We start from the raw sequence: 23,268 nt of genomic DNA, 5'->3' as shown, positions 1-23,268 counted from the left end.
AATGGGCTTAACTCATCTTCTTGGCTTGTACCCTCAGAAGTAATGATTCCATGTTTCAGAACAGGAATTTTCTTCACTTTCGCCCATGGTATAGTTTTTTCAAAAATCACAAGGACAGAGAACTCTTTTTCTCCACTAACAGTTAAAAAAATTCTGAGAATTTTCTAGGTAGACCAAACATCTTTAGTCATGTGTCTGATTCATAAATCTGATAAATTTGTTTACATTGTAGATAGACATCAACTCTTGGCTGAAACAGAAGCACGTGAGATGTCCAATACCAATTCTACAAGTCTTCAACAAGGTAAGCCTGATCTTGTTGAGGAGAGAGATGCTAAAACCATTTTCAAGCCTGGAAAACATGCTGATGAACTTGTGAAAGTGGACGATGACTCTGTATCAAAAGTTTTAGACTGGTTTAGAAGAAGTTCTAGTACTGAAGATGAGGAACTTGTATCAATGAAGTCCGAAGGCAGGGAGCCCAGAGAGGAAGTGGACATGTCAATCAGAAGAGCAGTTCTTCCTACAGAACACAGTGGGCCTGGCATGCATGGAACAACAAAAGATACAGAAGAGAGACCATTTGGAAAGATTAAACAACAGAGCAGTATTTCATCTACATCCTTTACTTCAGAAAACATACAGCTGATAAAGGAGAGGGTGAAGCCTAAGACAGAGGAAGCAAATAAGAAGCAAAATGATAAATTGCTAACTGAATTTGGTTGTACAAGAGTTGAAGAAAAAGAACATGGTCAAGAAATCAAACAACAAAATCAGAAATCAAATCTCTTGGAACATCAAGGGCACAAGCTACTGGCTCAGAAATGTGAATCAGAGAAGGCAATACAAGAAAAAAGAAGAATAAGGGAGATCAGAGCTTTCTGGGAAAGGGATAAAACTATACCCAGTCACAGAGAGAAAGGAGTTAGTATCAATACTGATGCATCAGGTGGCTGTGCATTGACAGGTCTCAGAGAAAGTGACAAACTGAAACAATCTGCAGTGTATCTACCTAAGGCATTGCATGATCAGTGCAAGAACACATTAAGAAGTCCTGAAGTAAGTTGTGCAAGCCAGGCGTCAAGAAACAAAAGTCAGCACTCTTTTGAATCTGGACCAGGCCATGCATTTGGAAAGGCAGAAGGGACACTTCAGTTTGATAAAGTTTGTGAATGTACAGAACTCCCAAAAGCCAGTAACTTGCATCCCAGAGCTGGTGTCACTTCAGTTTCACCAAAAAGCAAAGACAAAGATGAGAAGGAGACTCTTAAAGGAAAAGTTCCTGCTTCTTCCCAACAGAAGCCAAACTTCCAGGTTTTGTCTTTAAAAGAAAAGATGAATGGGAAGTCCAAGAAACAAATTTCAGATCCTTCACACTTCCAGAGTCTGAGAAACTTCTGGGATACTGGAGCTAAATTCCAGAGTAGCATTGACAGGGAAGATGATTCTTTGCCAAATAATACTAGATCAATAATCTGTGAAAGAAAATCAAAGGAAGATAAAAAAGGCAGAGATAATGTGAGCAAGCAAGAGTTAATTAAACAACAAACCCAAACACCTGAGAGAGAAAAAACACAGAAACTAGATTCTGTAGTATGCAAAAAATCTCTAGGATCTCCTATCCTAAGAGGTCTGAATGTGACACACACAAAAAATACAGACTCTCTCCAGCTGGACAGCCAGCCAGTTATCTCAAAATCACAGGAGAAGATGGGTCTTCCAGAGCATGAAGTTAGAGAATACACAGATAAAAGCATTGTTTCATCAAAAGATAATCATGTATCCTTGCAGCTCCAGTCATCTGGTGATAAAGATGCTTTAAAGGAGAAAGTAGTAGGTGATAAACTACATTTACCTATAGAAAAAGGGGAAAACAAGACTACTCCTTTGGATAAAGAGGAAGTTGCAGAGACTGTGGATAAAGTTGTTCTACCCAAAGGTGAGCTTGATATATTTAAATCATGTCTAAAGAAGCTAGAAAAGGAAGCCTTGGAGATGTCATTTAGCTTAAACCTAAAAGAAAGCATTTTAAAAGGGACGCATTTTCAGTCAAATCAGTGCAAGGTCTTTGAGAGAAAAGGGCAAGACAGAAACGTTATTTCTCCTGTTGATCAAGGAGAAGAAATAGGCAAAAGTACAGGACAAGTGAATGTGTCATCAACACATAAGCATGAGAACAGAAAAAGTCTCAGAAAGCTGTTTAGGGAATTTGACCCTTTGTATCTACAATATCAGGCAGCAGACAAGGATGATACCCTTGAGGGCTCCCCAAGGCCTCAAGCTGGTTTGGAGAACCTTCTCAAAGAAACCCTTGTATCTCAACCTTCTGAATACAGAAGGGTGGGAATGAAAACATATGATGAGTCAAATAGTATATCACAAAATAACTGCAGTGTAGAATCAGCACACCAAGAAGCTACTGGTCCACCTGAAGAGGTCCATGAGACCATAGAGAAGTCTGTAGCTGGATCCAAGGTCAATGGTTTGAGTTCTGCTCTACAGAAGCTGCTGAAAGAGGCCTCTGAAGCACCCCCTTCTAAACCCAAATTTGCCAACAGCACAGCATGGGGGACTGCTGAGTATCAAGTTGAAAGGACAATGTGTGAACATGGTGGAGAAGTGCCACAGGAAATCAGTGAGACTGTAGAAAGGTCTGTTGCCCCATCCAAGGCCAGTGGCTTGAGTTCTGCTTTAGAGAGGCTGCTGAAAGAGGCCCCTGAAGCACCACCTCCTAAACCCAAACGTGCTGACAGCACAGTACAAAGGACTGCTGCGGCACAAGTTAAAAGCGCAACTTATGAGTGTGATGGGGAGGTGCTGCAGGAAATCCATGAGATTGTAGAAAAGTCTGTTGCCCCATCCAAGGCGAGTGGCTTGAGTTCTGCTTTAGAGAAGCTGCTGAATGAGGCCTCTGAAACACCTCTTCCTAAGCCAAAACATGCTGACAGCACAGTACAGAGAACTCTGGAGGTGGAAGCTAAAAGCATGACCTATGAGCATGGTGGAGAGGTAGCTCAGGAAATCAATGAGAATATAGAAAAGTCTGTTGCCCCATCCAAGGCCAGTAGCTTGAGTTCTGCTTTAGAGAGGATGCTGAAGGAGGCCTCTGAAACGCCCTCTCCTAAACACAAATGTGCTGAGAGCACAGTACAGGAGACTGCTGAGGTGAAAGCTATGAGCACAGCCTATGAGCATGATGGAGAGCTGCTGCAGGGAATTGGTAAGACCACAGAAAGATCTGCCCTGTCCAACGCTGAATATACAGGGTCTGATGTTAATTTTCAGAATCAACCAAAAGAGGTTTCTGAAATACCAGCTTCTGTGCTGGAAAATATAGATAAGAAAATGCATGATAAAATACAGACTAGTGTAGGTATATATGTTCCACATCAACGAGACAGAGATCACTCTCAAGAAATACAAGAAACAGTAGAAAAATCCTCTGTTTCAAATAATGCAAAATTTGGTGAATTCAGTCGCTCTTTAGAAAAACTTCAGGAAGTATCTGCAGTTTCATGTCCAATATCCAGAGACTTATATCAGCAAGAAGTTGAGGATTGTACATTTCCCTCAGAGAAAGAGACTCTATTCATGACAAACTCACAGCCATACAATGCCCTAAGTAGCTATGATACACATATGAAGATAGTTCTCAAAGTGGGAGCTCCAGAAAAGACCGTCAAAGCCTCAGTTAATGATCTTGCAGTAAGTGAAATTGAAGCTTCTGGTCTTAAAAGAGATGGAGCTATTAACAAAATAGGAGAGAGAAACATGGTTTCATTTGATCTTTGTTCCTTGGAAGGCAAGACAAATATGGTCGCAATCAAACCATTTGAGATAAATGAAAAAGGGATGATTGAAAGCACGTTCTTGGAGGCTTCTGAACAGAATTCAGAATTTCAAGCACTGATGAATTTCAGAAGAGCAACTACAGCACTTAAAGGTGAGATCAACTACCCCCAGCCAGAAGAATCTCAGTTCTGCTTCATGTCTCAGCATGAGGATAACAATGAAGAGAAAGGCAGCAACATAAATTTGGGATCCAAGTTTTCTGATTCTCACTCTGGAACTCTGAATAGAAGTTCAACTCATGAGCTACCTGATTTCTAAAATTCATGGTGCTGAGTTCAACATAGCTACAATAATTATTTTTTTTTATCCAGCTTGAAATATATTAGTGGAAAGTCTGTGTGATACTTTCTTAATTGAGAGATTTGGATATTTTCTTGGGAGGGGTGGGAAGAACTAATTAAGTTGTTTGATTGGAAAGATTTAACAGACACATACTACACTTGGGTAAGCCTTTTTTGGTAAGGATAGTTTAGCAGCATGAATCAATTCAGTCTTTGTGATTTACACTTTTCTTATCCCATGTGACATTGCCTTCAAATTAATAAATTTGTAACACTCAATCTGGTAATCCCTTCAAATATACTGGATTAAAAGAGGAAAAAATTATCAGTGGCTCACTTGATTCATTCTTTAGTTTGACTGGCTAGTCTCTGAAGATAGATAAATACTTATCAGTGGAATATCTAGAAGTAAGGATAATACCAATACCCTGTGCTGTTTCATTTATCATTGCTGCCTGTTGCGCTGAAAAATGGCCATATAAATGAAGAGGTCAGTTTACTAGGATTCACATTATTTGGTTAAATGGTAGTTCTAGTCAATGTGTAGTGTATGATAGTCATCAAAGAGCTTAAGGTGGAGGAGATAGTTTAACCTTTTTAGTCTCATACTGAGAAACTGGGAATATCTTCTTCTGAAGAAGAATCTGAGAAATATATGAAGTTCCCAGGGCCTGCCAACTTACATCTGAGCCTGTTTTGAAAGAGGTTTCTGAAGAAAGTTGGTGAAAACTCAAGATAAGTGAGGAAAAATGAAACATAATGTGGTTTCACCCATAATTACAGGCAGCAACACTGATTTGTTGGTGGAGGGGAAGGAAAGAGAGATAGGGAGGAAAGAAAGTCTTAAAGATTTCTGAAGGAGCTAAGTCTGTCTCTACTTTTGGAGACAATTGCATAACTTCGGGGTTCCAAATACATCCACAGCTCATTTTTTGTGGGGAGTTTTTTTTGTGTTTGTTTGGGTTTTGGGGTTTTTTTTGCATGTGTGTGGGGAAATGGTGTTTGGTTTTTTGTGGTTTTGGTTGTTTGGTTTGGGTTATTTGGTTATTCAAGCATTGAAACAAAATTACTTTTTCTGTGGAAAGGTTATAACAGAAAAATTTGCACAAAGGGAAAAAACAAAAATTCTTATGTGCTGATTCATGAAAAAATGGTTACAAAATGGCTACAATCTGAATTTATCCTATATTAATCTTAACCAATTGAATGCAATAATTGTCCCAAACACCATTATTAGTCAGTAAGCACAGACTTATACCTACACAGGGCAAATCACTTGTCAGACTTGTCTATCTCTGCTGATGACTGAGGGTGTTTAGAGAGAGCAAATGGACACTTAAAATTAGATGTTTATTTTTTTTGATTCATCTTGTATTTTCACTGAATGTTTGCTGTCTTTGTTAATTGTCAAAATAGATTCTCATGAGAAACCTGTGACTGGTTCTTCATTGACTTGGTTGAAGTGGCACGTCTGTGTGTGCAGTGTTCATGTGTTTTGTCTCATAACAGGTTCTGAAGAAGAATTAAACCCTGTTTTGATGGCTTTGAAAAGGAGTGCAGATAGGAAAAAGCCTTCCAAAAGTCTAGAGGACATTCCATCAGCTACCTCAAGTGAGCACAAAGCTTGTGTGTGTCTCCCATGACTCCCAGTTTGGCTTAAATGTCTTCATACTGGTCTTCCATACAGCCTTGCCAAGTTGTGGCTTTGGTTTTGTTTCTCAGTAAGCTGTATGGAGTTTGTACTTTGGAACCAGATTATTTTCTCATATGGTTTAATTTTCAGTTCTTGGTGTTAATTTTGGAACAAGGCTGGTCTGTGAAGCAGACATCTTTCAGGAGTGCACTGTCTTGATCAGTGATTAACTGTTTCTTGGATAGTTTTTCAATTGTGGAAGTATTGGCAATTACCCAAAACAGTAATGAGCAGCTACTGTCATTGTCTCCTGGTTGCTGGCTTGGGTTGAATAAGTAGACAATGAAAGCATGAAAACCTGAGTTTAGTAATGGTTCACCAGTGTATTCTAGCAGTAAATGTATCAAACTCATTTTAAGAGAATATGGTGACATTAATATTATACTTAAAATTAATTCCTAGCTTCCCTCAGTACTACTTGGATTCCTTGGGTTTCGTTAAATTATTATTCCTGTCTCATTTCACCCTGCTCCTGAGTGTTTTCATGCTTCTCATGTCTAATGGGGAAGACACAGACTGAACTTCTATTTGTGAACTGAAGCATGGAGATGTGGATTTTTTTAAAGATACTGGCAAGTTGTTCTTCTAATACTGCTACTGCTTTCTTCTAACCAGTTTTAAGGTTTTAGGTGTGCACTAACATTGTTACAACAACACACTGGGAGAAACTATGTCAGCATGAGACCCTTGCTTGGATGTAGGCTTTGAGGTAGAATGTCAAGTAAAAACCTCTCTTGAATTTAACTGTTCCCATGGTTCTGCTGGTTTGTCTGTGGTTTTGGTCCTCATTACTCTTAATTCTGTGATTGTCACTGCCATCCATTTTATACCAAATAACAAAATTTCTAACTGTGTTGTTTTTTTCCTGCACAGATAAAGAAAAAATAAATAAACAAAAGGAAGAATTAGTTCTTAGTGATGAAGATGGTAAATATAATTTGTGTCTGCATGGAAGTTTGTTGCTTTTTCAATGGCTTCAATGGTTTGCTAGTGCAGTTTTATTTTTTTTCTAAACCAATAATTATATTGTGTGTTTGGATTTGGTTACCTTCAGCATGGCTGGAAAGCTTTTGTAGAATTCTGTTGTGGTGTTTATTCTTAAGGAATCTATTTATGTCCTCCCGTATCTGTAGAAAGTGTGCCATTTATCAGTGTGTTCTTTTGGCCTTCAGTCATTCAGCCTGTGAGTAACTGAAATCATTGGGAGCTTTGAACACAAGCTCCTTTGAAAGAAATTGGCCTCAGTAAATATTCAGTTTTTCTGTTTATCTGTTGCATTGTAAGATTCAAGATGACTTTTGCTAGTGCAAAAGACCCTTCAGAATACTGCAGTTGGAAAGGAACCTGTCTAAATATCCCTGCCTTAGTCCTATAAAGTAGCATTATTCTAGGCAATAGATGAACTTCTAGATCAACTGCTGATATCATCAGTCCATTAGTGCATTACAGATGCCTTACAGTTAATTTTTTCTATATACTTTTAGAAATTCCAAATCTAAGAAAAACAAAAAACAAACCTGCTCCAAGAACGTGTCGAAATAAACAGAATTGAAAAGCATCAAATAATATTGAATATGGTGGAACATAGCACACAATTCTTTATTTACTGTATTGTAGCACTGCAGTTTTAAAAGAACTCTTGTGTGCAATTGTATTTTTTATTTCATGGTTTAGATGCTTTAAAGCCTTGTGCATGCCAGTGGCCCATAGTATCAGTAGGATAGTCATAGCATATTAGGATACCTACAGCACCCAGTAAAGTAACAAGATTAAGCACCATCCTGCACTCTGCTTTCAAGTGGAGACCTCTACTGAAAGCCTGTTTGACATTCAGTGTGAATGTGTAGAGGCTAACCTGAAAAGTGCAGGGCAAATTTGAATTTGATTTGTTAAGACTGAAGTTATGAAAAAATGACACACAGCCAAACTGATAGCTGTACAGGCAGAATAAGGCAAGTTTTTTTGAAAGGACTGTTCTTTTGGAGCAGTGAAAGGACTGATTTTTTTAGCCTGTACACTTTTATTACACTCATATTTTGTTATGATCCAGCTCCTCAAAGGAGAACAGCAGCGCAAGACACGGAAACAGAATCATAGAATTGTTTAGGTTGGAGAAAAGCTTTTGTACCATCAAATCCAACCATTAACTCAGCATGGGCAAGTTCACCACTGAGCCACGTCCCTAGTTCTGAATTTATGTTCGCATAAACAGACTCCATGATGCATCAAAATCAAACAGATCTAATGCCCATACAGAACTCATACTTAAACCACCACTAACTGTTGGAAGGAAAAAAAAACCCACAAAGTTCATGGGGTCTGGGAAGTAAAAAAAAAAAAAAAAAACCACCAAAAAAACCCAAAACCACCAAAAAAACTCAGAAAAATCCCACATATTAAGTATATTGATGCTATTTATAACCTTGCAAAACAGTACTGCTGAATGACTGTTAATACTGCACTGAGCAGGTCTGAAACCTGATCAGCATCAAGAGAGGACTGAAACTGCAGCAGGAAGTGAGTAATACGGTTCTTCCAGCAGATACTGGAGAGACTTTTCCTCTGATAGCTGAACTAGTAAATTAACAATACTCTTTCATTTAACAACTAACAAGTTACACATCTGGAGTAGCTACTTGCTCTAAGTACTGCATCTAATTGCATACTGACAGTAACTGATCTGTTGAGCACTAGCTGAGTTTTGACATCAATAGCTTTGCAAAAGTTTCACTGACCTTGCAGACAATCCCATTGTGTGCAGTGTTTCATTTTCTGCAATAAATACATGCTCCTGTAGCTGGCTGATCATTTTCTGTCACATGATATTGATGCATCTCACAATGTGTATGCAGTTCATCTTTGTGTATTAAATATAAGTGGGGCTACAGCATGGAAAATTCTGAGGATCATAAGCAAACTTTATTTTTGCAAGCCTAGCTTGTACAGTTAGGTTTTGTACAGTGAAAGACCACAGAAGTAAGCTGCAGTAGAGGTATGCAATTGTGGAAGAGACAGAGTGCAAAAAAGTGCATCATTAATAAGATATGGATCTTATAATTAAGTAGGAATACTTGCAACTTCCGTGGTCAGGTCTAGAATTTGCTTGATTTACATAAATTTGCCTATTGCAGTTAAATAGACTGAGTAACTAGACCAGAATTTGGCTTGTATGCTGACTTCTTACTAAGAATATTATGATAATTTGAATGTCAGTGTTGTTATTGTTAGTGCAGAAGTGTACTTATTGTTCTAGGAAGAAAATATAGAAGGTAATTTCAATGTTTTCTTTATCACTTTTGATCAGAATTTGCTTGTAGCACCCAGGCTGCCTCATATCAAGCAATATTTCTGGTCCTGTTGAAGTTTGTTGGTCATTGTTATAGGCAATGGCAAAGTAGATTATTCTTCCTAATGACAGCTTCTCTGAGTCCTATGGGAGAAAAAAAACAAAACCTCTTACATCCAAGCTGGTTGTGCATGTGCATGCATTTCATCCAGAGTGGTTTGCTTCTAACTGCATCCTGTTATGGAATCTCACTGTTCTGATGTACAAACGTTTTTGAAGCCTTTTGAATTACTGCTTTGCAGTTTCCACAGTGACTTCACAGCCTGATAAACTCTTCTCCAACCCCGAAAAACTCAAAGGACTGAGCAAGTCAGTACCATCATTCTTACAAGAAGAGGTAAGCACCATCTCTGAAGTGTTATAGTTTCAGGTACCTGACCACTAATTCTGTGCAAGTTTCAGAACTCCCAATGACATGCCATGCATGATTATTGTTGTTATCATCATCATGGTGTGAACCTTGGAACAAACTCAGAGGCCATATTCAAATCTCCTAAAGTGACATTGAAGCTTGAAAGTGATAAGCAATTTGAACCGTTAGGCCTATGACATCTATGGTTCTCTTTCAGAAGAATCACAGAATTTTTGGTTTGGAAGGGACCTTAGAGATCATCCAGTTCCAGCCCCCCTGCTAAGGAACATCTTTCACCAGACCAGGTTGCTCAGGGCCCCATCCAACCTGGCCTTGAACACTTCCAGGGGTGGGGTCGGCCACAGCTTCTCTGGGCAACCTGTGACTGCTGTGACCACCTTTACAGTGAAAAATTTCTTCCTAATTTAAATTTAAACCTATTAGTTTAAAGCCAGTTCCCCCTTATCTAATTACTATATATCCTTCTCCTCTAGGAGGAGGACATAGAATTTTTCTGTCTTTCAAAGAGTCCATGTAACCGGACTGATTATCCACACTGCTTAACTGTCACTTCACTCTGGATTTATTCTGTGCAGTCCCAAATAGCACTCTCCAAAGCAATTTTCTCTCAAGAGGCTTTGCCCTAGATAGGCTGGACATTTTTCAGTCCTTATCATTGACCTCTGAAACAGAGGAACAATCCTGGTCTTCCTTTACTCAACAAAATAGACATAACCAGATTTTATAAGCAAAATGAAAAAGTCTTTATATGCTAAATGTTTATTTATATAAATAACTATTTTCTTAATGTGTGTAGAAATTTTACTAATCTTGCATCTGTTATTAGAAGATCTATGACACCAGTTCAAAACTGTTTGAAGGAGTGGGGAGACCTTGTAAATTGTTCATGGGTGGAATACAACAGGAAGATGAAGTTGTCTGTAACAGCTTGTGTAGGAAGGCACATGTAGGAAGGGGATCAATTCTTTAGTGCAGAGATAGCATTGAGATGGAATGGGGTTGTGAGTACATAACCTGATAATGACCAAGGAAACAAAAGCTGCAATCTCCTCATGGAAAAGCAAAGCCCTGCCTGTCCTCTTGCAAGAAAGACTTTGCATAAACCATTCATGGTATCCAGTGCTGTTCTATGAATGTTACCTTCTGGTCAGGTGCCCTTAAGAGAGAGGCAGAGAACTGACAGCATTTACTGTATAACAGAAAGGACTGTAAAAGGACTGAGCATTATCAATTGCATAGGTTATGCATGAGACAGTGACACAGAGAAGTTGAGTTTAATTGTCCCAATAAACTTAACTTCGTAATTTTTCATTGCTACTTGAGATTTAAAACAGACAAACAAACAAACCCCTAAATCTGGTTGCATCGCTGCTTTAAAAAATTATCAGTTCATCAGAAAAACTCTCAACTTTAAATGCATGACCTAATTCAAGAAATATTATTCATGTTGCACTACAAGGGAAATTAAATTCAGACTTCCACTGAGTCTCAATCTGCATTAAAATTCTGTTTGTTTGGTTTTGGTTTTTTTTAAATTTTCCTTGTGATTATAAAGAACGTACACAGACTTTCTTTCTGTGATGTTTTTGTAGAGTGATGACAGAGAGACAGATACAGCATCAGAAAGCAGTTATTCCTTTGGCAGAATCAAGAAGAGTCCCAGCTCTCTAACCAATCTTAGCAGCTCTTCTGGCATGGCCTCCTTATCCTCTGTATGTAAAACAAAGCATTATTTTAATGGCACTTTGCTTTTGCTAATTTCTCCAATATTGTTTTGGCTCTTATCTCATTCACCTTATCTTTCTTCCTTTGTCATCTCTTTCTCCTTCTTTCCACTTCTGTTATATGAACATAACATAATTCCTTGCATGGAATTGCCTGAAGCAAGTAAAGTACAATTAAATAGATTTTTTTTTTTTTCTTGTAATATATTGGAGCTTGTTCAGGGCTCTGAACAAAGATATGGATTTTACCTTTAGAGCTTACATTTGTAGCTGAAAATGAGGAACAACTCATATAGGACAAACATTTAGAAAGGGAGAAAGGGGAGAGAGATAAGTGAAAGCAGGAGATATTGATATATCAGGTGTGTAGTTGAGTCAACTAGATAACCAAAAGTCATTGGTTTATATGGACTTGGAGTAAGAAAAACAGAATTCTGAGGAAGGATGTTGGGATAAAATACATATATGTATGCACACATCTTTCTTCTTCTCTGTATTTAGTATTTAATTTTCAGTGTTTTATTTAGTTACATATTTAGGTACATAATTCAGCCATATAGACTTTATTAATCTTCTTGTTAGTATTTCAAGAAAGTCTGTTTTCCTAAACTCTTAGGCTTGTTTTCTGCTAGAAGATCAGCTGAGAAGATTTAGAAGTAATATGTCAAGGATCTGAGCAGTCAGTCTTCAGATCTACAGCATCCTATAATTTAATTCCTTCTATCTCAATGCAGTAAACCCATTCATTTTTATTTTTTTTTTGGTAAGAATCCTGGTCTAACCCCTTTGATTTCCAAATATCTTTCCTTCATTAATCTGCTTGCTGAGAAGCTTGTATAACAGTGTCCATTACATTTTATTGTTACATCTAAAGAGATGCAGTTGATTTCTTTACTTTCTGAATCCTGAGCACAACTTCTGCCCTGAAATATCTGGTGAAATTCAATGTCTGGAACATATTTCTCCTCTTGTACGATGCAGGTGAGCGGCAGCCTAATGAGCATCTATAGTGCAGACTTTGGCAATGTTGATGTGAAGGGGAACATTCAGTTTGCCATTGATTATGTGGAACAGCTGAATGAGCTCCACATCTTTATTTGCCAGTGCAAAGAGCTGGCAGTAGCAGATGTTAAACGACAACGTTCAGACCCGTAAGTACAAAGAATGCATTTATTTTCTAATGGAAGTCTATTTTAATGTGGAAATGAAAATTTCTGGGGTTTTCCAGTCTCTCTAACCTCCGGGAGTAAACCACCAAAGAAACAGATGAGGAGGCTATAATGTGCTTTGTGGTGTTTTTTTTTAACTCTGATTCAATATCGAACAACCCTTATAAATTGGTGTGTATATATGTTAACATAGAAAATGAACACTTTAAAGAATATTAAATTATCTTTTAAAATGCCACTTTTCAGATGGTAAATTCCACTTTGATACATTTTCAGTAGGATTAGCACCTATAAATATGACATTTGGGCCTGCTACAGGTATATATTCTTTATTTTCATGTTCTGAGGAGATATTTCACCAGATTTTCCCCTGGAGAAGAATATTATAAGAAAGTTATGACATACATCACCACTGCTGTTTTAATTCTTAAAAATACAAGCTGAATAACATAATGTCTACTCAAGTGGATTTCTTTTACTTTGTAAGCAAATACTTGTGTATTTTGTAAGGTGAAGCTGGAGAAGGTCTGGATTTTTTAGATTTTTGGAATTTTCTTAACCCTTCTAACAACCCTGTCTCAATTTTAGGTATGTAAAGACCTACCTGCTTCCAGAGAAATACAGACTGGGCAAACGGAAGACTTCTGTCAAAAAGAAAACTTTTAATCCAGTCTATAATGAAATACTGCGGGTATTTATCAAACTATTACTAGACATAATATACTGTATGTGTGATGTGTGAGGAATCTCAGCTTTTGGGCACAGGTCTAGATTGCACTCAAAAGGGACATTAGCATGGGAGGGATTGCCTTGCAGAACTGGTCATGTGTTTCCATTGATAGGTCAGCTCTGCAGTGGTCTCTGGATCCAGCATTGAGAACACTGGTGGCTCTATGCTTTTATGTGTAAACAAACATGAGCCACATATGAGCTTAAGGTGATAGAAATAAAAAGTAAATAGTTGTGTTTTGTTGTGGTTTGTATGCTTTCTGAAATGCAGAAGTGAGCAGTTATGGACATATAAACCCAGACACTTTTTTCTAACCATATCACTTTCTGATACAGCACTGATAAAAATTCAACTTAATTTCTTATTTTCTTACTTCTACCTGGCAGTATAAAATTGAGAAGGAGCTCCTAAAGAATCAAAGCCTCAATATCTCTGTCTGGCACAATGATACCTTTGGGAGGAATAGTTTCCTTGGTGAAGTGGAGCTGGATTTAGGAACTTGGGACTGGAATGATCCATCCAATAAGCAGATAAACTGGTTTCCTCTCAAGCCAAGGGTAGGTTGGCTGTTTTGCATTTTCTGCTGTGTAAGTGCAAAACCAAATCATTATTTAAGCTTGGTCTTGTGTGTTCTGTGGGTTTTGTGCTGATTATCGTCATAAATACTTATACATAGAAATACAGTTCTGAGATGTCTTTTAGTCTAGCTAGCTATTACAGTACAAAAAACTTTCTCACAATCTAAGGAGTAGGAATTTCAAAGTATTTGTCTTATGACAATGAAATCTGTCAGTGCAACAGAAATCTGAAGGTGCCTGTTAACCAAATATGGAGTAAACCTTCTGAAGATATGGAGCAAGTACAGCACCATTTTAATATCAGATGTTTGGTTTTTTTTTCATTTCAGACTTCAGCAGTAACTCTTAATCTAGAAAACAGAGGGGAGATGAAACTAGCCCTCCAGTATGTCCCACATCCAATTGGAGGTAAGCATTACTGCTTTGCTTGGATTCATCAAGCCTTTGGGAATTTTGTCCTTTTTTTTTAACTAAAAAAAAAAAGACCCTTGTTTAATGTTTGTCATTCACTTCAGACAGCTTCTTTCAACATAAAAGTTTTCTGTTTTCTTCCTTAGAGGACTAAGTCACTCTGATTGTGAATGCAGTTAAGGACCCCAAAGACTGTTTTGAGATCTCTTGTTGTTTTTAATGTCACTGATGAAGAAATTACCTCATTGTCATAATCTAAAATCTGTAATGCAATATATACATGTAACAAAATTCTGGTTTTTGTATAATTTTAGAGATTATAAATCATCAGACAGATGCTGTGATGTGCTAAACAATGATAACACACTGAATTTCAAGCAATACTAGATGTAGAAGTAGCAGCAGATATTTAGAAAGCAGAAATTTATAGCAGTCTGATCAGTTTGGTTTAATCTTGTCTGGCAACAGATAGTGGACAAATCTGAGAGTGAAGTCAGGTCAGGTCTTTAATCCAGACAGACAGTCAGTAAGAATCAAATATATTAAGAGCATAAAAGAGCTTATTTGAAAGTACAACAATAAATGCTAACATCATATAGGCTGATGACAATCTGATCTGTTTGTTTATCTAGAGTCTTGGGAAGAGAAGACCAGTGGCATGTGTCTGCTTAGTTGTATCAGAAGAAAAGTCATTGTAGGAATGCAGACATGATGTGATCTTGTAGTACTTTGATGGGATGAAGATTTCAACTTTGAGAGTACAGAGAGCAATGTTGAATTAAGATGTGAGATAAGTCCAGGCTGAATATCACCTCGACAAATGGGCAAGAACTGCTGTGTCAGACAAAATATATTTAAAAGGCATCTCCTTAAGCAGATATTTTATTTTTACAGGAAAGAAGACTCTATCTACTGGTGAGGTCCACATCTGGGTGAAGGAATGCCATAACCTCCCTCTTCTGAGAGGCAATAGGCTCAATTCTTTCATTAAATGGTAAGAATTGTGGTTGAAGTCATCAAACGTGATGGCCTAATAATGCTACCATTGTGCTTTCTAATTGTATCTTCTTTTTCTACATTCATATGAAAAGAACACTGAATTGCCTTCTGATTCTTCTTTAATGTAGTGCAAATTGTCCTGCATAGTTTACAACTTCCAGAGACTAAGTATGTACCAACTAAAACTTACAGGGAGAGCTTTCTGTGTCATTATTACACTTTGGTTTTGTCTCTCAGTCACTTGCTGGAAGGACTAGTCAAACTGTTCTGGCTTTTATTCACGTTTAAGCAAAGCACGGTTGTGGCGAAACATGGTTTAGCTTAGCAAATTTGGGGAGGAGACAAGCGTGAAATAGTGTAATAGTGTGAAAACAGTTGCATTTCTTCCCCCTTCCTTTCCGCCTACAGACTAAAGATGTGAAGAGACAAGAATAACAAGGTGGTTGGGGAAATCTCTGGCAGCAAAAAATGTTTCAGCATCATCAGTGATAACACAGCAAATAAACTCACTTGTGCCTCTTCCCCACCTGACTTGCCCTTACATCCTCTGAATCACAAGGGTGGATACCTGCTGCCAGTATTTCCTGTAAGGGGCTGAGAATATGACCCTTCGCTCCATCTCTGTAAAGCACCTTATCTTCAGTTCTACTTTAACATGCAAAACACAGTTAATCAGCAGCTTTTGCCTTTTTAGTATGTTTAATGCTGGCTGTGCTGTACAAGTGCAAACTGACAATGCTTTTTCTCTCTGAAGTACCATTCTTCCAGACACCAGCAGAAAAAGTCGCCAGAAAACAAGGACAGTTGCAAAAACGACAAACCCGGTATTCAACCACACCATGGTCTATGATGGCTTTAGACCAGAAGATTTAAAAGAAGCCTGCATAGAACTCACAGTCTGGGATCACAACAAACTAGCAAACCATTTTCTGGGGGGCCTCCGGATAGGCCTTGGAACAGGTACTGGACAATCACCACATTTATACTTAATTTACAAAGCAGTCTTGCCTTTTTTTTTTTTTTTTTTCCTTTTTCATTTCTTCTCTTTTCTTTCAGTCTTTCTTTTCTCTTGAACAAGTTCATTCAGAAACATACCTATTCTTCAGAACAGATCCTGAAATGTAAATAATAGTAGCGTTAGGAGGGTTAGGATGACTGACAAGGAGAAGTATTGGAAAGAAACCTGTGTGTGGCCATACAGTGTATCTGGTACTGTTTAAAGTACAGGAATATGCTATTCCTGTGCCTGAAAAGTGATAATGTTTTGCAAACTTACTCATGCAAAAAAATAGTGTAAAGACAGCAGTGGGTGGAAATAAAAGGATAGATCAGGAATGCAGGATAAGATTGGAAGATACTGAATAGGAAAATGATAAATGCAAACAAGTTATTAGCATAAGGGTAATATAAGATGTGCAGATATAACAACAGGAAAATCATACAATTCTTTTATTTCTCCCTTCTATTCTGCCCTCTGATCTGAGGGGAGAATGTATTTGGAGCTTTCTCAAGAAATGCAATGTACAAACTACTTTTCACAAAATAATTTCTTGCATGGTTCACCATAGTAACCTAAATTACAAATTAAAATATTAAATCTTAATTTGAATTTTAGAGTACCCAAGGTTGAATTTCAGTACAAAATACAAAAAACAGTACCCTGTTTTATTGTTAAACTTATTGTTAAACTCAGATGCATGGGCAATTGGCATCTTTTTCCTTGGGATTGTGACAAAAAGACTAAGGATAAAAAAATCCACAAACTCTGGACCAAGATGGCAAAATTTGTGTGAAATTTTTGTAAATTGTATTTGACAAAATTTCTCAAGAGTAAAAATACAGAACTGAATCTCCAAAGCATTAGGTCAACTATCTGAGGAGGTGTAACCATTTTAGAGCAGGCAAATTTGATTGTTTGCACTTAATTCTACAGCACATTTTTTTCTTTTAAAATTGACATTTTTCTAGGCAAAAGCTATGGAACTACAGTAGATTGGATGGATTCTACTTCAGATGAAACTGCCCTTTGGGAGAAGATGATGAACTCTCCGAACACCTGGATAGAAGATACACTACCTCTCAGGATGCTTATGGTTGCAAAATTGACAAAATAAGGTGGATTTTTATTTGTTAGTGTCAAAAAGAAACCTTGGGAATGAAATTAAAAGCATGGGGGTGGAACTTTAGAAGAGGAACACAGTAGCTTTTTTGTCAGTTTCGGCTCTGTTACTGTTCTGGTTTTGTGCTGTCAGATGTCACTTTGTATTTTAAATTGAACATCTGCTTGCAGATCATTATGTAAATTGTAGGGATTTTAAAATTTCTTATTCACTGAAAGCAACTTCAAGAAAGAAGGTGTTTACAGAACTCAGTGTCAGAGGTTGCTGTGATATCTGGATGACTGTGTTGTCTAACTGAAGCATTGCTGATCCCTTAAAAATCCAAATAACCAGCAGAAATATAAGAGCAAGTCAACTGGTTTTGTAGATTGCTAGGATTTTTCATGAAGTCTTACTGATAAGACAGCAACATTAGTGTTAAAGCTCATTGCTATGTGTTTGTATCCTCATTATGCTGTGTCAGATCTCTCCAGCATGAAATGGTCGTGAAGAACACAGTTTCTGCAGGTTCCTCCAGTTGTAATTGTACATTTCTAGGACATGAAAGTTACTCCCCCAATGAAAGAAGCGTGGCATGAAGTGGTACTGTCGATGTCCTATTCTACAAGGTGCAGAGGACCTTCTTCCAATGTACTGTAAAAAATCAGGGTTATAAAAAATTTGCTTAAAAATGTGTTAATCATCTTCCTAGCATACAATACTTAAGTGCCAAAGATGTAAAGGTGAAACTATTTTTATTCCAGTGCTACTCAAAAGGATCTAAATGTGCCGGTTTTAGTGATGACAAGAATGTTGGGTATTTATTCTCCAAAGTGCACTTGTTTGTACCTGTATCCATTAGCTTGTTTTGGTTTTTATTTTTGCAAAAAGTGAACTTACCTGTGCTTCAGCGCCACCGTTAGGAGACTGGTAGGACTGTGGTGGGCTTTGCTTAGTTTTGAGGCATAGGAAATAAGACTGCAGTTTGTAACTTGTAGAAATGCTAGTAGATAAATGCATAAAGTACAAAATATATATTCATTTTGTTTTCTTTTTTTAAAAATAAATTCAGCCTATTTAAATGAAATAGGAATTCAGTTTTATTACATGCCAGTGGTTTATGTTAGCCATTCAGCATGCAGTGTAACAAAATGCAGACAGACAACATTTTTGAAAATAAATACACAGTTTTTTACTCCAGCTAAGTCTAAAATTTGGTGAAATCTTTTACTTCAGTTAGAGCAGAGGGGAGAAGGAAGCTCTTCACAACTCAAAAAACAATTGCTTGATTTAATTATACAAATTTAAATGCTACTTGGTATTTATTATACACTATGAATGGAAAAAAGGAAAGATGCTATTCAACCTACCAGGGAATCCACTTTCCTCTTGTCAACCAAGCAGTCTGTGGAGTTTACAAATGTCAAAAGCAGTTTGCCAGTCTTTGATATCTTCCTGCTTCAGGTGTTTTGGATGAGATTAGTAACTGCTGCAGCTTCCACTCTGCCAGACATAGAAAAAACACTTTTTGACTAGGGAACATGTGCACATGACACTTCAGAACAATGTATTCTTACCAACATGGTACAGTTGCTGCTTTGATTCTCCATTCTTGAAGAGCCACTCTTGAAATTACAGTGATTCTGAAAAAGAATAGGCACCTAATTTATTTGTATTCACTCCTTATGTGAATTAATTTTTCACCTGAAAACAGAGGTTGCTGTGAACATGACCTTCAGTTTCTCAGGATTAATGTTTTTATTGTAGTTGTATCTCCTGTGAAGCTCAAATATGACTGCTAAGTCAAAACAGCTTTGGGTTCTGTTGTAGGGATAGTGTCTTAAGGCAAGTGTCATGTAATGTGCCATGGTCTATACTCTACAAAATTTTAATACTTGAACTTCATTGCTATCAAAATAAAATGTTTTGTTTGTGACAATGGCAATCTCCTTGTCTTCTGATCAAGTAGAAGAAATTCTGTGTCTTGCTGGTTTTTTAGCCCTCCTAGAAACTGACACAATTTTCTGGTCTCCCAAAAGACTCTGCATACCACTGCATACCACCACTCCCAAAAGACACTGCATACCACCACTCCCAAAAAACTCTGCATACCACTTTTCAAATTTTGAAAAGCTACCTGAACATGAATGCAAGATTTACTTGCACACTGCACTTGTAATTAACTAGTTTGATTAGCTAGTGACACAGAAGTACTATGTACTCATCTAGGTTAATCAAGTAACTGAGCCAAGTAACATAAACTGTCCCATAAGTACAAAAATTCCTCCCCAGTTTTTAATACCTCTTTTTTTCATAATATACAGAATTCCTTATTTCAGTAGTATGATAATATGCTGATAGAGAAATGAGAGTCGGGAAGCTGATTAAGACAAAAAGTTTCAAGAAACTTGTTACTTTGCTCTCAAGTCAAAGGAAAAGCCTTTAGTCATCCATAACCAAAATTTTAAAGGTGCATAATTAGCTATCATTAAAGGGCAGTTTGATAAATTAATAGATATGCTTTGTCATAAAGGTGAACTGGAATTAAGAATCAAAGCAGCCACACTCCTATAATATCTTTATGCATATTCATTCTTGTCTGGAGAAACGCAACAGTTCCCTCCTCTCTTCTCCTTCATGTTAAAAGTTCATCTTTATTTTAGCTCATAATTTATTTTTTTTTTAGTACCTGTGTGTGTATATACATATATACATATGTGTATATCTTCTAAATTACATGGTTTTCACTTGCTATAAACCAGGCTTCAAAGTCCTAGGTCTTCTTTTGTGCTCTGTGTTCAGAAACCTCCCAGCTCTGCAAGTAAAGGCTGCAAGCCTGAGCTGGTGCAGCAACTCCCATTGCTTTTGGTTTTACTCATTTTGAAATGCATACTGTGCCCTTCTTCTCTTGTTTGCTTCATGTCTGTTACTGACAGCACTCTCTTCTTTCTCCTTTGTATCCTTCTCCAGAGAATTCAGCAAAACCTGCACTGACTTCTTTCTTGCAGTTGCATTTATTTTTCCCTTCCCTATCCTATCTGCCAGATTTTTATTAGCTGCTGAATAAAGTTGCAAATTGTTCAGGGGAAGGTCTGTCTTTATTTTCTATGGACCTTGAGTGTGGTCTGAGGTCAGAGCCTGCTATTCGGATCTCCTCTGGCATGTGCAGGGCATAAGCTGAGAATGAGGAGTTGTTCAAGCTTGGAAATTCTCTTTCCTTTTTTAAATCTGTGTGCTTTTGAGAGTGTCAGCAATGTTTGTTTGCTAAGAAACTGCCAGAGAGCTGCCAGCTCTTTCAGCCACCCTGGTGGGCTGGCCTGGCTCCAAGCAGCCTGGATGAGGTCATGAGCTCTGGAGTGACTGGATTCAGCATCTTACCTCTATGGTAACACAACCTCACAACAGGAGAGAAAACAAACAGACAGGAGAAAGAAAATACCTGGTAAGAGAATAGTTTTCTCTTCTTAAACCTTGCTCTTCATTGTATTTCCACTGGATGGCCTAAACCTTTCCATCCTTCCCTCCCTCCTCCGTTATTTGCAAAGGATCCAAGGTAGCAATAGCAACAGCAGTCAGAGAGTGCAGGATGGTGGAGGCAGAGCTGTGTCTGTACTAATAGCAATTACTAGTAGCAGTTGCTACTACACAGCTCTGAAATTCTTTGTGCTTCACAGGCATTTATTTATTTTTGTTGTACATTATCTTTCATCCTTGCTTTAAGCTTCCTTCCCACATCCAATCTTTACCTCTAGTCAAAGCTCGGAATTCACAAAACCTGATTATCAGCATGCTGTTTCAGGTCTGCATCCACATGAAAAACTTGTAGATGAATTTCAGGCTAATTTTTCAAATGTTTAGGTAGCATGCTGTGTGATTCAGCACCGATAACCTTTTTGGTGCATATGTAATATCAATATTTTCCTTATTTGAAAAAGAAGAACTACATTTTTAAAATTACATGCTTAAAATAATCCAGTAGATCAGTGTGCAAACTCTGATGAGGAGCTGTTTCTCCAGGAAGAGAGGCTTTGTATCACAAAACATTCACTAATTATTAACATTGTATAGATCTTTTATTTGATTCATAAATCTCTAAGCATGGGGTAAGGCTATTCAGTTATTTTTAACAAGCAATGTACTATCATAGAAATCTTTTGAATCTATTAGAAGTTTGACGTAACCCTCCGTGTTTTATTTGCAGTTACAATACAGAGCTGTAGGAGAAAATAAAGGCAGAGGAAAAAGATTGCGTAAGGAATTATTTACAGCTTTATCACTTACAAGCTTTTTACCTAAATATAATAGCAGTTCTTGTAGCTACAAGGGCAGTGCCTCAAGAAGGAATAATTAGTGAAGCTAGTCATCAGCAAATGAATAGGCTTGCATAAATACTAAACCCACATTCTTTGCTTTTGCTCTTGGAGTCTGGCAACCTTGAGTCTCGGTGTGCCTGACTGAACCAGAGGAGGGGGAGGCCCAGCTGTGGTTGCTGGCTGACTTTGGTTTTGGGAGGTCCTGTTCCCCCACATCACTTTTTCTTGACTTCCAGAGAAACACCACCAACTTATGGCAGCAGTGTTGGCCACACGACCAATGGGCACTGTTTAATCATCCCAAGTGTCACTGACAGAAGCACCCATTGTAAAATTTTATCTTGTCTTTGCATGAGACAGGGGCTCCATGGCTTAGGAGACAGGAGCAGGGATGGCTGACTCCACAGGTGATCCAGAGACAGTCAAAGACATGGAAGATCTGACAAAAGGGTTGGAGGAGTTCTGTGAGAGCTCTAAGGAGTGGAGAGAGGAGGCACCGCTGCTTTCATACTTAGAACAGCATAATCACCTTGTCTCTATACTGAAGAAGAAAGTGGATGACACACGTGAATGCTGCAGAGACCTGGAGCAGCTCAACATGGAGCTGAAGAAACTGAGGGCAGAGGATGCTGTGAAAATTAAAACCCAGACCCAGGGTATTCAGTATTTGGAGGGGCGCTTCATGGGTCTGGTCAAAAACCACTGAAAGATGATCCAGTTCAAAAACAAACACAAAAAACGGCACGTGCAGCTGTGGGAGGAGAACAAGCACCTGCGGCAGGACAGGGAAGCACTCTTCAGGCAGGATGTGAGGGAGAAGGAAGCTGAAGTACTCCGGCTGGCAGCCCAGGCCAGGAAGCTCTCACAGCAGTTATGCTCCTTGCAGGAGAAATATGCTTATGAGAGTCACAGAGCCTGGGAGTGAGAGAAGGAGTTTCTGGAAGCTCAGAGCCAGCAAGCAGATGCCTATGCCTGGGAGGAGGATTCACTGAAGAAGCAGCTGCAGCTCCTACAGGAGAGGCACCAACAAGCTGCTGCAAGGGCTGAGCAGGCAGAGTCAGCAGAGGGCTCAGGGCAGCAAGCTGGAAAGGGCACATGAAGAGAAAGAGCAGCTACGGAACCTGGCCATGGAAAGGAGCAAAGCTCTTCAAGATAAGGGAGATTCAGAAGCTGGAGAAGCTAGAGACCGTGGAAGAAGTCTTGCAGAGGGCAGGAAGGTGCCTTGAGAAAGAGGCAGCAGCAGCAGACAAAGATCTGAAGGTTCAAGAGCTCCTAGGACAGCTAGAGCACAGCAAGCAGGCGTACAATGAACTCTTGCTGCGGTTCAATGCTTACAGAAAGCACAGTATGGATTTGCTGACTAAAGAGAGAGCTGTGAATGTCAAACTCTGTCACTTTGTTGCATAACTGCAGTTTTTTCTCTGTTCTCCTCTCAACAGGTGCCTCTATGGTAACACACCCCCCTGAATTTTGTTCCTCTCCATGGGACCATCCTCTGATTTCTTTATAGTGTCCTCACCAGCTTAAACCCTCCTCCACTGACAGTTCTGTAACCTTTTTGTCATTACACTTTTATGAATGTAAGTTGCCACACTCTTAAATCTGAACATGGATCATTGAACCAGTCAAACACATGACATGAATGATTAGGGTGGAAAACATAAATTTTAATTTGATTTATTTCATGCTAATCTCTGTTG

General features: G+C 38.2%; 2 protein-coding genes across 22 annotated transcripts in view; both read left to right on the top strand.

Moving 5' to 3' along the window:
• SYTL2 (synaptotagmin like 2) overlaps positions 1-19,194 on the top strand; it is a 52,851-nt gene extending 33,657 nt beyond the window's left edge. For 3 of the 21 annotated variants that reach the window (XM_086882287.1, XM_086882288.1, XM_086882289.1), the window contains 11 exons: positions 233-304; positions 5,643-5,744; positions 9,415-9,509; positions 11,138-11,257; positions 12,251-12,420; positions 13,027-13,129; positions 13,555-13,725; positions 14,076-14,154; positions 15,052-15,151; positions 15,911-16,116; positions 17,125-19,194. In XM_086882287.1, coding sequence (XP_086738413.1) covers positions 233-304; positions 5,643-5,744; positions 9,415-9,509; positions 11,138-11,257; positions 12,251-12,420; positions 13,027-13,129; positions 13,555-13,725; positions 14,076-14,154; positions 15,052-15,151; positions 15,911-16,116; positions 17,125-17,270 — 1,364 coding nt within the window. In that variant the 3' untranslated portion in view covers positions 17,271-19,194. Of the gene's footprint in view, positions 1-232; positions 4,459-5,642; positions 5,745-6,699; positions 6,754-8,295; positions 8,344-9,414; positions 9,510-11,137; positions 11,258-12,250; positions 12,421-13,026; positions 13,130-13,554; positions 13,726-14,075; positions 14,155-14,789; positions 15,152-15,910; positions 16,117-17,124 lie in introns of those variants that run through there. The other 18 variants (XM_086882271.1, XM_086882273.1, XM_086882285.1 and 15 more) reach the window with 14 other exon arrangements.
• Positions 19,195-21,935: 2,741 nt separating this feature from the next.
• CCDC89 (coiled-coil domain containing 89) lies at positions 21,936-23,057 on the top strand. Its single transcript, XM_023921622.2, is given in 3 exon segments — positions 21,936-22,618; positions 22,620-22,724; positions 22,726-23,057. Coding segments are annotated over 3 exon segments (1,038 nt in total). The 3' UTR covers positions 22,976-23,057.
• Positions 23,058-23,268: the final 211 nt, after the last annotated feature.

The sequence above is a fragment of the Cyanistes caeruleus genome, chromosome 3 (genome assembly GCF_971803275.1).
Source record: "Cyanistes caeruleus chromosome 3, bCyaCae1.hap1.1, whole genome shotgun sequence".
Lineage (NCBI taxonomy): Eukaryota > Metazoa > Chordata > Aves > Passeriformes > Paridae > Cyanistes > Cyanistes caeruleus.
Note: the sequence above shows the minus strand (reverse complement) of the source record. Positions and strands in the feature narration are given on the sequence as shown.